This window comes from Phalacrocorax carbo, chromosome 5 (genome assembly GCF_963921805.1).
Source record: "Phalacrocorax carbo chromosome 5, bPhaCar2.1, whole genome shotgun sequence".
NCBI lineage: Eukaryota > Metazoa > Chordata > Aves > Suliformes > Phalacrocoracidae > Phalacrocorax > Phalacrocorax carbo.
This window is the reverse complement of record NC_087517.1, coordinates 21,441,740-21,458,847: the sequence shown is the minus strand read 5'-3', so window position 1 is coordinate 21,458,847 and position 17,108 is coordinate 21,441,740. Positions and strand designations below refer to the sequence as shown.

General features: G+C 39.8%; 1 protein-coding gene across 3 annotated transcripts in view; it reads right to left on the bottom strand.

Annotated features, from left to right (window-relative positions):
* The window catches only part of CSRNP3 (cysteine and serine rich nuclear protein 3), a 113,835-nt gene that overhangs the window by 14,490 nt on the left and 82,237 nt on the right, over window positions 1-17,108 (bottom strand). For all 3 annotated transcript variants that reach the window (XM_064451502.1, XM_064451501.1, XM_064451504.1), the window contains exon 4: window positions 2,741-3,000. In XM_064451502.1, coding sequence (XP_064307572.1) covers window positions 2,741-3,000 — 260 coding nt within the window. The remainder of the gene's footprint in view (window positions 1-2,740; window positions 3,001-17,108) is intronic.

Below are 17,108 nucleotides of genomic sequence, written 5' to 3'. Positions count from 1 at the left end.
TTTAAATACACAAGGCTCAAAACACTCCTTAAGCAGATCACTGTTATTTAACTGCCTATCAGAATTTAAGTCTGAAACTGGGGAAGGGGAAGAATTCTAATCCCTGCTTCTGTAATCATTTTAGTCATTTATTCAATTACTATTTAATAAAACTTAAGTTTCAGGGCTCTTACCCATGAGGTGAATGCTGTAACGCTCAGCATACAAAGGAACCCATAGAACCATAGCAAATCTGCCATGTATTTCTCTTCCTCCTCCTGCAGGTCTTAACTGCTTTGCTACACAGCGGTGGAGCATTAAGGAATGGACTCCGGTCACGTGCCGAATACTGTATGCACCCAGCGGGGGCTGTAAATTCAAGTGCCTGGGCATCAAGTGGGATTAGACAGCAGTCTGTCATTTCAAAGCACCTTAGCTCCTGACTGCTTTGCTGGATGACTTCCATGTTGTCGCCTCTGATTTTTTTTTTTTTTTTTTCTCAATTTTGTCACACAAAGAACAAATGAATTAATAAAATGAAAGATCTGAACATTTCTCAAACAAGTAATTGGATAACTATGGAGGGAAGAAGATTATCAAGGATCATCAAATACATTTTCCAATACAGAACTTCAGGGGAACATTACGTGCTCTTGATTGTCATAATATTGCTCATCTGAATTAAACTTGATATGTAGATGGGTAAAATTTCACTCATAAAGCTAAAGGTTAATGTCATAACAACAGAACAAGGCAAGGGCCAATGAATATGTGAAGCCTTTGGGTGAAATTCACTCCAGCTCTGTAAAATGTGAGAAATTTAGGTTAGACACATCTTTGCTTGCCCTAGCTGGAAATTATTCCTTACAATTTCCCACAGAGGAAACCAACTGTGTCCACAGACCCAGGAGCCTTAACATCATTAGGGTCATGCTCATTGTTTTAATAGATCTTAATTTGAGGAGACATTATGAGTAAGCTATAACGACACTTCCAGCTAATTTATTGTGCTTACTCATAATGTTTTCTCAGGTGAAGAGGCTTTGCATGAACTTAACAGTCACAGTAAAGATTATCATCCACTCAAGTGACTGGGAAGATGGAAGAACATGTATTTGGAAGAGGAGCTGAAAGTAGTCTATGGCCCCAAAAAAGTGGGCTGGAGTGAAGTTAATGAAGAAAGGAGGTCCATCCCAGCCAAGAGAAGAATTAAGAAAGCACAAAGAGCCAAGCTCTACTCATACAGATGAAGGCTAAAAGGCCTCATCCAATCTTTAGAGGTAAATAGGATCTGTGATTTTTCTTGATTTACTTTCTAGCTACAAAAAGAAAGGGAAAAGTGAAATATTTGCATGCCTTACTATTCTTGACTCACTCCGCTGGGGAGTCCTCTCTTTGAGCTGATTCCTGGAGGCCAGCCAAGGGATCTACACAGACACTGGGTACACTGACACAGCTCAACTCGCATTTGATGCTCTGAAGATCTTGTGATGCAAGATGCTGAGAGGTATCATCTCTACCTAGTGGTAAGTCACTAACACTCTAGCCTTTGGTTTCAAACCTGTCCAAATACCCATTTTTAATTTGCCTTTGTCCTGAGGGGTTTTATGTTCATTTGTTTTCATTATGATAGATCAAATTTTATGAACTATTTAAGAATCTATTTAGCTATTCAAATAAAAAACTATTAGGAGACTGAAATAAGTAGTTATTATAATAAGGGTCATGCACACTTCTTCAGGAGTTCAGAGACAGAACTCATGAATGTAGTACATTCTATGAGAAAAATGCTAAAAGGCATTTCTTAAATTTGGAGGGTGCCAGTTTACTCTGGACAACTGTAGTAATATCTGAAACAAATATATCACAGAAGAAGGGGCTATGGAGCACAGCAGTTCGGTTACAATTCTAAATATTGTTCACTTTGAATTAGAGGATTCATCTGAAAAAGAGCCCCAAATACATATATCACAAGCCATTATACAGGAAGTGTTTCATCCACTACAAAAACAAAGCAAAACCTGAAGTTTGCCACCAGTTTTAAAGAGGCAGAAGGGACACTTCCAAGAACACAAACCCCTTCTCTATTCTCAAGTACAGTTTCTTTCCTCTCCTATATTTAAAGATACCTTCAAAACTGTAGCCAAGATTCTTCTGACCAGCTAAACTGATTTATCCCATAATTCTGACACATTTCTTCTTTAACACAGACATCCTTTGGTGAAACATTAAAGACATACGATCGTAGACATTAGTACACTGAAAAAAGAAAACGTTTTTAGTATTACTGTTTCTTACTTCTTGCCAAATTCACTCAAGTTGGCCAAGAAAATAAGCTGTTTCACCTTCTGTACTTAGGGTGTTACCATTCCCTTGTCTAACAGGGCACTGTACAAGGGCTCAGAAGACTCATTCTCTTCCAGGCACTTCCAGACTTCTGCTGGACACCCAGTTCAAGACTAACTTCTACCACCCTCTGCCTTTGTTTTCCTCTCTGTAGAAAACAGAGAGTAAACAATAACGTCCCTTTAAAGCACTTTGAGGTACACATCAAAAAGAGCTATGGCACCACTTGGTAATAACCAAACAAAAATATGACTTCAGTAAAATAAAAAAAAATAAAACTGACATTGTTTTGATTGAAAATGGAATGATGGAAAGGAAATGGCTTTGTTTAGAACACACACATCAGGCCCGTATAGCTCTGACACTGTTCATTTAAATAAATAAGGCAGGGATCAAAATCTTGAATAATTTTTACCTTTAATTTTAGAGAATTGAGTTTCTCCTCCCTTAGATGCTCTCTTAACATCTCTCGGTGAAGCCTCTCCTGTTCCATCGCAAACTCTCCCAGTGTGTATTGGCGCACGCTGTTGTGGCGAGTAGACATTCCCAGCGTGCTTCCCCCTTGGCTGGGAACGCTGGTGAAGCCTTGCCTTCTTGTGAAGTAATACACAGTAACACAGTTAAAATGGACATTTTTTGTTCTCTTCCGCTTCTCTCTCTTCAGGATTGAAGAGGCTAGAACAGATGCAGATTACAAATAAATGATAACTTGCAGTGAGATAGCACATGCGTAACTTGCATAGTTAAATTTACCTTAACGATACCTATGTACACACTAAAGCTCAGATGTGTGCAGTCTAAATGAGGAGATAATATTAGAAGTATTTACCATATGTGCAAACCTAGAAGTCATTACACACCACTACAACCATGAACACTATTGTCTACTTTAGAAGAGAAATTCTTGGCCAGGAGAGTTGTGTTTTCCCATAGCATTATGAAAATGTTTTATCCTTTTACCAAGGAAGCAAATAAATCCCAGCAAAAGGAACTTCTTTCACAGTGTCACCTCAGAGACAGTGATCCACTGACTTGCTCCTCTTCAAAACCCTGCGAACAAAACAACGTCGCATATGACAGCAGTGAGACCAGGAGACCCACCTCCCTCACAGGTCTATATACACCGTTACTATTCTGTCAGCAAGGCTTAGCTGTAGAGATGTATAACTACATCTTTAAAGCACTGAATCACATTGGCAGAAACAATTCCTATCTATTCTAATCCAAAATGTGAGAAATTAGTGTTAGAGAAACTATAAAGGCACTATATTTAGTGTTTCAGATCGTCTCAGAAATTCATATTGTCATCATCAGAGAATAATATAGGAATAATGCTGATTGACAATCAGAACCGCTTCCTTTTTCTTTACCTTCATCCTTTCTGCCGCCAAGCACCACATACATGCATGTGTATGTACATATATATATTCTAACGTGTAGAATTTTGACAAAAAAATTAAATCTAGTCTTTCCTATTTCTCTTCTGATTCCCCTCACGCTCATGCTCAGTTTTTCTTACATATATATGCAGTATCAAACGAAATGGATTTAAAAACAAATGCCAAATTTTAACTGTTAAATATTGTTCTTTTTTCTACAGATATTTAGTAACTCCTTCCAATTATACTGATCCATCGGTTTCTCACTGGCAACAGTGGTGAGCTTTTAGAGCAAAATAAAAAAAAATAAAATAAATTTAAAAAAAAACCAAGAGACACGGATGTTAGAGGAAGCTAAGGGACACTCCTTGATTTTTAAGACGAACAGCCTGATTTATTTGATTTATTGCAAAATGGCAACAGGTTGTTGAAAATGTAGAAAATAATTCGTTCCACTGCAGTTTACAGTTTATAGGCAACAACTGGGCAGGTGTGAATGAGAGACCTAAGTGCCAGAATTCAGGCAGTAAAATGATTTAGAAGGTGCCTGACCACTCCTGAAAGGCTTGGAACCATTCTATAAAAGCAGTAAGAGCAACATGACTTACACTGCTAATCTAAAATTGCGCCATCTCTAGAGATTGGAAGCACGTGGCCTTCAGCCTCGGTTTTGTACCAGGTCTGGTTTATTGTCACAGTTAAAACATAGCTCATTCTCTAATATTATTATGCAGTGAAATGTTAACCACCACAAATGTAAAAACCCCAAACTTTTACATGGAGTAATTCAGTCCAGAAAAATAGCATCATCTACCTAACTATATAAAAAACGAGTATATCAGAAAATATAGTCCTGTAACCAAATTACAGACCTACTGACATAATCATAAAACTATTTAGAGCTCAGTAAAATATTGAAATAGTATTATTTTTCCTAAATACTAATAAGCAGCTTAAACTATGGTTTATTATACAAATAAACTGAACAAATATACTGAAGGGGAAGCAGCTTTTTTACCAAGTAAAAGAACCAGCCACAAATGGAATGAGAGTTAAAACTACAGTAAAACATTAAAGGAAAGAAAAGATAGAACGTTAATCATATATATATATATGCGCTTCAGGAGGAAATAGAAGGTAATTGTGTCTGTAAATCGCACAAGCTAGCAAAGGCCTTTGAATTTTCATCTGTAAACTTCAATATCTACCACATAAGGTCTACATTTATAGTAATTCATTTTAGACCTCAGCTATGGAACTCCTGACGTGGCTGCTTACTGGCAGGAATACCAAATGATGCAATAAAAATGCTTCCATTCTTTTACATCTGTCAATCTCTTTATGGAAGAGATACTACTTTCATACTACTTTCTATGCACAAAGAATCATACTGCCTTCTACAGATCAACCTTAAGTTTTATTCACACACGACACATTAATATGAATAGTTAAATGAAGCTAGGCAGAAGCCTTTGCGATCTCATTATTTCCAGCTGAAAAGAAGAATGTAACCTATGATAAAAACTAGATTACATGAATGAGCTTTCCCACTATGTGGATTTTGGGGGAGGGGTGAGGGTGTCCATGTGTGTGCTATCAAAATTTAGAACATGAATTTCATACATTGCCGTACATTTATGCCTAAAAGGTTGGTCAGCAGCCTCTCTCTGTAAGGCTGTTGTTGTCATGACCTGTCTTAAAGTACCCATTAATGCATTTTTAAAACTTTTTTTCTAGTTCTTATCACTTTTAGTAATTAAATTATCAATGCCACACCATCGAAGTTGTTTGTGTTTTTTTAATATATCACTGACAAAACCCTGTGCTAAAATAGAATTAAGCTGAACTTCCAGAAAATGCTGGCATACTGTAACTGCAACACCACCAGCACTTTAAATCCAGCACAGTTGCATAAACTGTATTGAAGACAGCATGAGAGCTGACACGCATTTGTTGTAAATGTCATTAAAGTTCATGGGTTTATTTATTAACGTTATAGTTCTGAGTCAGGCAAATTATATGATAATCTGTATAAGTAAACAAGCATGTAAACATTTAGAGTCTTCAGATTACACGATTATTTTTTTCTGAAACGCATCCTATCTTTGGGGTTTGCTTCAGTTTCACCCAAGAGCTCATTAAAGGGAAGAGCTAAGGCTCTGTGAATAACTCTGTAGTCATCTCTTCTATGCTACTGCTAGGAAGTAGTCAGAATATATTAATATTTATGAGAATGTTGTTTACAAGAACAGATCAGGCAGGAACTGCAAAAGATTACAGGATTTTATTTGATTATCCCAAAGCATAGAGTGAAGATGTCAGTGAGCAGACTGGAGAATTGTGACCACCTCAGTAACCAAGGACACGAAAGGAAGCACAGTCGGCACCGCAAAGGCACTATGTTCTTGCTCTGCTATACTTCCTAAAATCTCTGAGCAGAGGGGCTGCCTTAATGTGACCTCAGAAAAAATTATTATTAGATATTGAAGAAATGTTGAACATCTTCCAACATCAGGGACAAAGTGCTCTATAACGCATTCAGCCCTTTTGCTTCAAGCCAACCAGAACTCAGATTCCCAGATCATCTTATCAAGAGCCAGGACATATGTTATTTTGCATGCACTGTACCTTAAATAGTACATTCAAATCGGTTGTAATTACTGCTAAAGATACTGCTTAAATCAAGACAGAGCGGAAGGACATACAAAATACATATTTTCTGATATATCAGAAAGCATGAACATATGCCCAGACAAAATTTACTGACGTTAATCAATTAGTAAGCTCTTTTCAGAATGAGGGACATAGACTGTGCAAGGCTTGCACGCCTCTCTGGAGTCAGTTTCAAAGGTTTTGCAGGGAAACAAAAGCTCATAACCTAAAAATTTATCCAAAGAGAGTGTAAGCATCACACTTTTCCACAAGAGACCTAGTAAGGGCTTCCTTGCTTGGCCGGTCTCAAAAAAAGTATTTACACACCATCTGCCTGTGCAACAAGGTATCAGTGGATGCCACTATCATCTGCTCTGCACGGAAAGGGTGATACTGACTCCAGGCAGAGTCTGCTAGGCAGAGATGTGTTGTTTTAGCAGCTGCTGGACACACACTGTGAACAGGAACTGGAAGGTGGTTTTTGATAATGAGTGACACCATCTTGGGTCTAGCAGTTCATGGCAAGCAAGGATGCCAGAGGGAACAGGAATATTCACCATCACCTAAAACTGTCCTATGGATCACACATGATCTTTAATACATTTACATAATAAAAGTTCGATATATTCCATGGCATGAAAAAAATACTCCATCCTCATGTATTTAAACAATTAATATAATTTTTAGTTCCATATTTCAAGATTATATGCAACTAAATATTTTTGACAGATACATAACTCCTGTAATGTGTAAAATATATCTATTATCAGAGGGAAAGATGATACCAATAAGAATGTAATTACCGCTACAGAACTATCTCTTAGAAAAGGTCACTATACCTGAACAAGGTCTTCAGACATAGATATCTTCAAACAGGCCTGTCAGAATTCCTCATCTGAAATAATATCAACTGCTGAAATTTTGAATTTTGGCACGTGACATTTGAGCGGCTCAGTTTCTGGGTTTAGCAGGGCAGAGCCCAAGTTAACAACCTGCTTGCAACTGGCCTGCCTCCTCACGGCGTCAAGTCAGGTCCTGTAGGCTTATCTGCTCCTTGCCATGCAAAAGCAGCTGCTGCAGATTCAGGGCTGTATTTGGACACAGCACAGCCCCATCCATGCAGCACCTGACCCGAGCTAACAGCCACAGCACAGGTCATCTGCACTGCAGACCACTTATGGCTAAACTGGCAACTGTCTGTAAACAAATATCCTAAAGGTGATGCCAAAAGAGCTACAGGAAAATTTTTAATAGCAAACAACTGTTCCGCCCGAGCATGGTTAACACAACCTGGAAACACACTCTGCTCTTCGTGCTTACCCTTTTGCTACCTTTGTTCATGCCTGCACACATACACAATAGGATGCGTTTATTAATCTTTTTCTCAGTTATTAATCTCTCTCCCTCATAAAGATTCTCTTTATCCACAGCAGTTATCATTTATTTCATGACTACATATGATATTTCTGCCATTTCTCTTTGCGCACGATGCCTAGTTTACGCTCTTCTCTGGCTATTGAACCTAACGGAATCTCTTAAGGTTTCAAAGATTTAAGAACACGTGTACGGTGAGCCAGAGACCTGCAGAATGGTGTAATGCCGAAATGCTAAATATAAAGGTTTTTTATTATAGCTCTTCGGTTTTCAATATTTCAGTAAGGTCCTTTTTCAGTCATCGACTGTACTAGAGAACAGAGATAACTGTTCAGCAGTCATTCAAGAAATTGAGATTTCAGTGATTTATTCACAAGGCTGCACAGTGACATGAAACAAGCTTTATCTAATTCAAGACAACCCTTTTCTACATATTACCACCCTCCCACACCACCACCCTCCAGATTACACAGATTAAGCACTGACTCGGTAAACCTGTCTTGCCCAATCTGTGGTTTACAAAACACAGGGGAGATCAATTGTCATAAGATTAAAAATAGACTAAACACACAAACATCATTATGGTTGTTCCCGTACGTGGTAAATTATACACATAGTTGAGGACCACCTCCTACATTGGGACACTAAGTCATAACTTTTATTACCATAATTGTTATTAAAATGGTTGTGATTTGAAGTGGTAAGATTTTATCCATCAAACCAAAAAGTACAATTTTTATCACCCAGTGGCTAACAGTAATGGCACACAAGATGGTTTATGGAACCTCTTCCAGAAAGACTAAGTGTTCCTTATATTTTTTTTCAAGCTTACAGGTACTTCATCAAGTGCATTACATGGATTTTTCCAGACACAGGGTGTCCCATATGTCTGCATGGAATAGGAGGCCCCACTAATTCATTTTTCAAAGATACTCTAAAAATGAAACTTTAAAGTCAAAACAGAAGAATGTATCAATGTAAAAAACAATACAGCTTTCATGAAAATAACAATAGCCTGAAAAATAAAACTGTTCTGTAAAATAGCTTCTATGGCTGCGTTCTTTCTCGCTTTGGCTGCTGTGTCACATAAATCTCCATCACAATGATGATTAATGGGAGAAGGGCAAATATTAGGAACAGCAGTCTGACAATAAAACTTCCCTGTCAGATTCATCCTGGCTGAAGTGTGTTGTACAAAGCATTGACCTGTGCTGGACTTCTGTCACCAAACATAGCAAGTGAGGAAATACTTTCTGGGTTTGGAAAAAGACGAAGAAGGCAAAAGAAAAAAAATCAGAGCCATTCAAGTTGCATGAGGTTAGAGAATAAAGCAGGGCCTTTGTTCATCAACAGTTAATAAAAGATAATTAAGCTATTTATATGGCAGAAAAGTTTAAATATATGTCTAGAGTAATGTGTGAATAGACAAGGGTGAAGAAAGATGTAGCAACACAGATTTGTAACAAACCAGTGTCAATATTTTCATAATATATTTTAATATAACTAGAACACTCTGGTTAGAGGCTGTCTCCTTAGTGGTGTAGTTATATGAAAGAAACCACCAAGTCCTGCTAAGTTAGTTTTAAATAATGGTTGCCACCACCTTATTCCTACCAACAGGCGCATCATTATAAGATTTTTTGCACTTACCTTCTGTACTGCAAGTAAAATTTATTTTTCATTTTATGTATTATTGTGAGACTGAAGGCTTTTATTACTAGCTCATTTTCCACAGGTTTTTCAAAGGTATATATCAGCAGCTCTCTAAGTTCTGAAATTGTGCGCTCTTCTTTCTTTTCCCTACCCCATTCCAAGGTATTTTCAAAGTATAGAGTGGAAAGCTGGAAGCAGAGGAGGTTTCTACTGACCTCGGCACATGGGGCCATTTATCTGCTAGCCCTTCCCACCCATGGACACCAACCAAGCTAGGAGTGCCCACAGCCCAGAGAGGCGTCGGGGGAAGGCACTGGCGGGTGCCATCTGTACCCACCATCCCCAGCCACTGCCTTCTCCCACAGTTGGTATGGAGTTCTGCAGCTCCTTCTAGTGCCCCTTCCTTCTCCACCTCAAGCTGCATCTTCTGCTTTCTCCTCTCCTCTGAGAATAACCATTATTTATCTATTTGCGAATTTGTGAAAAATCAAAGCACAACCCCCCAAATCTTTCCTTCAGGTTTTATCATATGTATTTATAATATATTTGTCATGTCTTGGTAACAGATGTCAACATGGGCCCATCCAACTCCCAAATCCCAAGAAAAGTAATTTTCCAAAGGGAAAACCCAATATTTACACTAGCGGTCCAGTGTATCCTTATGAGAAACAATTCACTGCCATTTATTTATGAATAAATTCTAACTGATGAAATAGGCAAGCAACAGCAACAATGTGCTGGGAGACTGAAACAAAGTTTTCCTGAACTGCTCTCGCATACATGTAATCTATATGTATCACATACTATACATCTGCACTTCTTGTTCGCCTTCAAACATCCTCATTTAGCTCTCTGGGCTGTGGAGCTGCAGCCGTGTGAAACCAGAGAAAGAGCATTTCCTTCTGCGTGTTTAGCAGGCCAAAACAGAATCCAGACCCACCCCACCCCCCACCTGGGAAGAGATCCCGCTGCAGCTGTATTGGTCTATAAAATGCAAAGCCTACTTCCTAGTTCTACAAAATCCTGATAGGACTGACATCTTAAGCCCGTCATGTTTTTCAAATATTTTTTACTGAGAAAACTGGTAGTTCTTTGATTACAAAACATAAATAATCTCAGTTCTGGCTGAAGGCCAAGACATAAGCACTTTCTTCTGCTGTCTCAGCTATTCTCCTCATGTCAAAGCCACATTAAAATAAATGTGAACCATATGGCTACCCGGTAGATTACTAGCACTCTTGCATCAATGAGGGCAAAGTAATTCATTGTCACCAGCACAGAAATATCTTAGGCACATGAAAATTTCAAAAGGCTGGAAAAAACATTTATGAAGCAGCCTTTTGGATTAAAGCTCTATCTCAGATCGGAGGAAATGCTGCTTTTCTTATACTCTACCACCCATTTGTCTGCTTTTTACATACTCTTAGTGCCATATAAACCACTATGGCAAGAAGGATTAACACTATTCTCCACCTGCTCCATGGCTTTCCCACGTAGTGTTTCATCAAGTCTAACACCACAGAGCAGCAATGCCTAATCCATCATGGTAATCCAGGTCAGAACATCATTTATAAAAGCCAGCTTGCTTTGCTATCTTCATACAAAACAAAAACTTGGGAAAAGGTCATATTCCAGAAATTGCTTCTACCTCTGTCTCCTACCTCTCCTTCCATCCCACTGCCTCCCAAAAGATGCTTTTCTACAAGTTTCCATACACTACATTTACAAACTGTAAACCCTTAATGACGAAACACTTTTCTTACATGCTAGAAGTGCACATGAAGAGGAAATGCTGTGACATACAGTATACCCTTCCACAGAAACATGTGGGCTTGAGGGCAGGGAGGCATTTTTCTGAAATACATTCGAACCTGGAAGTCTTGAACGAAACTGCATACTCAGAAAGGTGTAAATTGAGTAGTGGAAATTAGGACAGGGACAACGCTGTGGAATGGCAACACCTACACTAGTAGCATTTCTTTGCTCCATCCTCCTGGTACTTTCTTTGCAAGTGAAGCACCAAAGCTAAATTCACCTCACAGGAGGGGCTCAATGGCAATACTTGCCTAATGCGACATCTATTGATGTCACATGTGAAAAGATTTTTGAAAAATACTAGCTCACAGACAAGTTTGACATGAATAGGAGAGGTTTTTCATTTGTGCTCTAGTTAAACATTTTACCTCATTGACAGGGTTTTGTCTAAAAATCTCAGAAATGTTAAATTCTTGGGATGCATGCTGAAAGATGGAAATCTACTGCTAAAATTTCAGTGAAAGCTTTAAGTTTACTTCCTCAGCACACTCTATCTCCAGAATGCTTCTGTGTGACTTTCATCATACTAGTCCAGTTTCTCCATTCTGCAAATAAAATCAGCCCGCAGGGAGAAGGGGAGACAGGTAACTGCTCTCTGCCTCACCATTTACTCCAAATGCCAGCTTCTGTTTTGTAGATTATTATTTCTGACCTTGGCCCCAGCTTCGAACAGTGTAAGGAGGAAAACCACTACCATGGGTCCTTGCAGGAACACCCATGTGTAACAACTATATTTGCTGAACTCTCCTAAAACACTACAGGCAATTCTTTGTTCCATCTTATGGGTTACTTCTGTGAACAGCCATTTAATACAAATACAGCTACCCATTTAGCTGCCCGTGACTTTCCATTTGCAAACATACTTTGCATATGTCATGAACATCTTCAACAAAAAATTTTTCTTTACATGTTGTCTAAGCCAACAAAAGCATAATGTAAGGCAAAACTGACCCTCTGTTTATATAGTATATGAAATGCAGTAATTTATAGAGCAAACTTTTCAAAGATAAAGAAATAGAATTAGCTGCACAAATCCTTCTAAAAACCAGTGGGAGCCTACCTCCAAACCCCCCTTAACATTTTTTTTAAAACTCCCTCTACAGCAGTCTTTAATCTAGATGAAAGACAGCAGGCAAGATCCTGTCACGGCATACCCTGCCCTGTCACTCTGTATGAGTATTTGAGCAAAGACATTGAAATATATTTAATTGAACTTCTTTGCATTTCTTGCCCAGATAAGCCGACTTATTTTAAAATCAGACCTGAGAGTCTCTCAACCTGTTTTGCATTTCATAACACGAGTCAACAAATGAGACAAGAACATATTCCTCACTAACAAGTAAATTCCAAGCCAGGTTGTAAGCAATATAAATAACTGCAAGATGCCACAAAAAAAGAATGCCTGCATTTAGCTACACCTTCTAAGTGTTTTCCCATAATAAGTCAGCATCACCACTTTAACTCATTTAGATTTCTATCATTAACCAGCAATTAAACACACAGCTTAAGCTCAAAACTCAGGTAATGCCTTGTGCTATTGACCTCACAGCAAATAAAACTTTATCCTTCACGTAAAGATAACTTAAGAGAAGCTAGACCTTCCTAAGGATTTCAAAAGATTTGATACCTTCTTCCAAGTTCTGCATGGCCACACAGATGAGACAATCTCAACACATTAGCAACTCTAGAATATTCAAAACAAGACTTTTAAGGGCATGTGGAAAGAAGTGCAATGGGGATGTATTTGTATTTTCAAATTCCTCCTTATCTTTAATGGTAAAACCAAAAGATGGCAACAGCATTTAGAGACCGAAAGGTTGTCTCAGAACCCTTACTGACCAGCCACTTCCATAATGAACCTAAGGCACCCAATACTCCTAAACACAGTACCCTAATTAGCAGAATGACAGGACCGATGATTACAGCTGGCTGCAGCACCACATTGCTAAAGACAGTGGCAATGTCAATGGCAAGCTACAGCTAACTGATGGAGTATATCAACTAGACTGCGCAAGGGTTCTACCTCCTGATGACCACCTTGTCATATGAGCTGGTACTGGAGATTTCACCTGCCTCTGCAGGGGAAGAAGCCTCTGCAATAAAGGCATTACTCTGAAAGTTTCAGCTACACTACACTTGAGCTGAAATGGCAGAGGAAAGCAGCAGTTACTCAAAGTAGGTTTCTTAAGAGACGAGGCTGTGACTAATGCGGTTTGGGGAGTTTTTACCAGCACCAAAGTTCAAAAGACAGAACTTGATGAGATCTTCCCAGGTCTTTCAGTTGCATGTAATTCTGCAACTTAAATTTGCATATTTTTTAAAAAATTATAAAAATAGATCAAGCATCAGGTGTACTCCCACCTTGAATTCCATGTACCTCTAAGGGCAAAGGGAAAAAATATTCTTAGTCTTGACTAATACTGTATATGCATGCTTAGACTGCTACTTGAAGCTGAACATCCCTCTTTCTGGAGTAGGGGCCATGAAATGGGACAGGTACGTGGACTGGTTAGTAATATGCTTTGGCATCCATTAAGGCAAATCTGCAGTGTGACTAATGGCTTGCTGAATCAAACTGAAATGTCCTCAATAGAGTGAGAAAAATAAGTAAAAAAGATGGTAGGGATTATATCTGCCAGTGGCAATGAAGGCACTCTCCATCACCATTTGATAAGAGATTTTTAATATGTGCAAATATATATATACACATACCTGACCAAGAAAATACTACATTTACTTTTTGGTTATGATTCTGGTAACAGTTGCCTATGCTTTATAGACTGTAATTTCACTTCCTGACTCAGAAAAAGATGCCTGAAACTTAGACTAGGGGTTTGGGTTTTGTTTTGGGGTTTTGTTTATTTGTTTTTAGACTTTTGGGGGGCTGTTGTTTCGTGGTTTTCAGGTTTGGTGTTGGTTTTTTTGTTGTTGTTGTTGCTGTCTTCATTTATTTCAATGGCTATATTGTTAAAGAAACTCTGCACTTACCCCTCTGTAATAGTTACAACGGGTACCACTTATGGACATCTCAGTCATGTATTTTCTGCCATCACACTACAGGGTTAATTGTTGAGATCAAAACTATCTTCTGGTGGTTCTGCCCCACCTGAATGATCCACAGCAGCATGTGCCTCATTTAGCTGGCAGGCTAAACTGACCTTTAAGGCTAATGGAGCAGGATAGCTGAAAACTTCTTATTTATCTGACCCAAAGCATATTGTTTCAAGGGTTGTGTAAATACTGAGATGCATCAGCTATTCTAGATTGATTTGTACGCAAACTGCCTGCTTGCTGAAGCACTGAACAAGTTGTAGCTACAAGTGATTAAAAAATTATCTCTTTGTCAAATCAATTAGAAAGGAAAAATAAGACTTAGAGGGCCATGTTAGGCTTTTCTTTTTTTAAAGCTCAGTTAAAGAATTAACATACAGATCTTGGTGTTGAGTACAGGTCACCCACAACCCACACATTTCAAGTCAGTAAAAGGAGTTCATACTGAACTTCAGATTTACTTATATGAAAAGACCAGAAGGAAGACAGTACACAGGATCTGACAGTGTCTCACAAAAGAGAAAAGAAAATGGTACCAAGTGGCAGGAAATGGCTTAGAAAGATAAGCTCCATCAAGGATGTGCTCAAGCATGTAACAGAGGAAAGGAATCTGGCCAGCCTTTCTTCTGCACTCTCTCTTTTCAGTCTGTTTACTGAAAAAGTCTCAGAGAACTCTTCCTTTTCATATGCCCTTAAAAGTACAGATTCAAATATTCAACACAGGAGAGGTCTTACCTTTTACTTCGGGAGATTAACGTGTTTAAAGAATAAACAGAACACCTTTCAAGGTACACTGTTAACAGTTTTGTTACTGTACAACACATCTGCATGTAGTTTTCAAGTGAACATCACTTAGCTGTGTAAGACACCTGTATTCACCTGTAAGACGAGGAGAAGACTGAGGTACTCAACAATTTTTTTGACTCAGTCTTCACTGGTAACCTCTCTCCTCACCCCTCCCGAGTCAATGGACTACAGGATGGAGGCCAGGGGGATAAAGTCACCCCCACTGTAAGGGAAGATCAGGTTCGTGACCTCCTGAGGAGCTGGACGTACACAAGTCTATGGGACCTGACGAGCTGCCTCGCAGAGTCCTGAGGGAATTGGCTGATGTAGTTGCCACGTCACTCTCCATGATATTTGAAAAGTCATGGCAGTCAGGTGAAGTCCCTGGGGACTGGAAGAAGGGAAACATTGTGCCCATCTTCAAAAAGCGTAGAAAGGAGGACCCAGGGAACTACTGACCTGTCAGCCTGGGACTGGCTGACACTTCTGTGCCTGGGAAGATCATGGAACAGATCCTCCTAGAAGCTATGCTAAGGCACATGGAGGACAGGGAGGTGATTCGAGGCAGCCAGAGAGGCTTCACCAAGGGCAAGTCCTGCCTGACCAACCTAGTGGCCTCCTATGATGGAGTGACTACATCAGTGGACAAGGGAAGAGCTATGGATGTCATCTATATGGACTTCTGTAAGGCCTTTGACACGGTCCCCCACAGCATCCTTCTCTCTAAACTAAGGAGAAACAGATTTGACGGGTGGACTGTTTGGTGGATAAGGAATTGGTTGGATGGTTGCGTTCAGAGGGTAGTGGTCAATGTCCAGATGGAGACCGGCGACGAGTGGCATCCCTCAAGGGTCCATACTGGGACCAGTACTGTTGAATATTTTCATCAATGACATAGTGGCATTGAGTGCACCCTCAGCAAGTTTGCGGATGACACCAAGCTGAGCGGTACAGCTGACACGCCAGAAGGATGGGATGTCATCCAAAGAGACCTAGACAAGCTGGAGAGGTGGGCCCATGCGAACCTCATGAGGTTCAACAAGGCCAAGCGCAAGCTCCTGCGCCTAGGTCTGGGCAACCCCCAGTATTGATACAGGCTGGGGAATGAAGGGATTGAGAGCGGCCCCACAGAGAAGGATTTGGGGGTACTGGTGGACAAAAAGCTGGACATGAGCCAACAATGTTCGCTTGCAGCCCAGAAGGCCAACCGTATCCTGGGCTGCATCAAAAGAAGCGTGGCCAGCAGGTCGGGGGAGGGGATTCTGCCCCTCTACTTTGCTCTGATGAGACCCCACCTGGAGTACTGTGTCCTGCTCTGGAGCCCTCAGCACAAGGAGGACATGGAACTGTTGGAGCGGGTCCAGAGGAGGCCACAATAATGATCCGAGGGCTGGAGCACCTCTTCTACAAGGACAGGCTGAGAGAGTTGGGTTGTTCAGCCTGGAGAAGAGAAGGCTGTGGGGGGACCTTATTGCAGCTTTTCAGCACTTAGAGGGGAGCTATAGGAAGGCTGGGGGCAACCTCTTTAGCAAGGCCTATTGTGACAGGACAAGATGTAATGGTTTTAAACTAAAGGAGGGTAGATTTAGACTGGATATAAGGAAAAAATGTTTTACAATGAGAGTGGTGAAACCCTGGAACAGGTCGCCCAGAGAGGTGGTAGATGCCCCATCCCTAGAAACATTCAAGGTCAGGTTGGACGGGGCTCTGAGCAACCTGATCTAGTTCATGTCCCTGCCCAGTGCAGGGGAGTTGGGACTAGATGACCTTTAAAGGCCCCTTACAACCCAAACCGTTCTATGGTTCTATGATTCATGCGATATGAACATTGACAATTTCCACATATTCTGCTTTGACAAGACAGGGCCCAAGTACCTCTGTAAGATCAGTTCATTTTTTATCACTTCCTAGAATTCAAAATACACGTTTTCAAATAATATTGTATAAATAATCTAGTAGTTTAAAAAAAACAAACCACAACTCTAAGTACATACAAAGAAAAATGCTCCTGTCCTGAAGAGCATCCAACATCACACACAACTGATGTCAGCGAACTGATACAAACCAAAATAT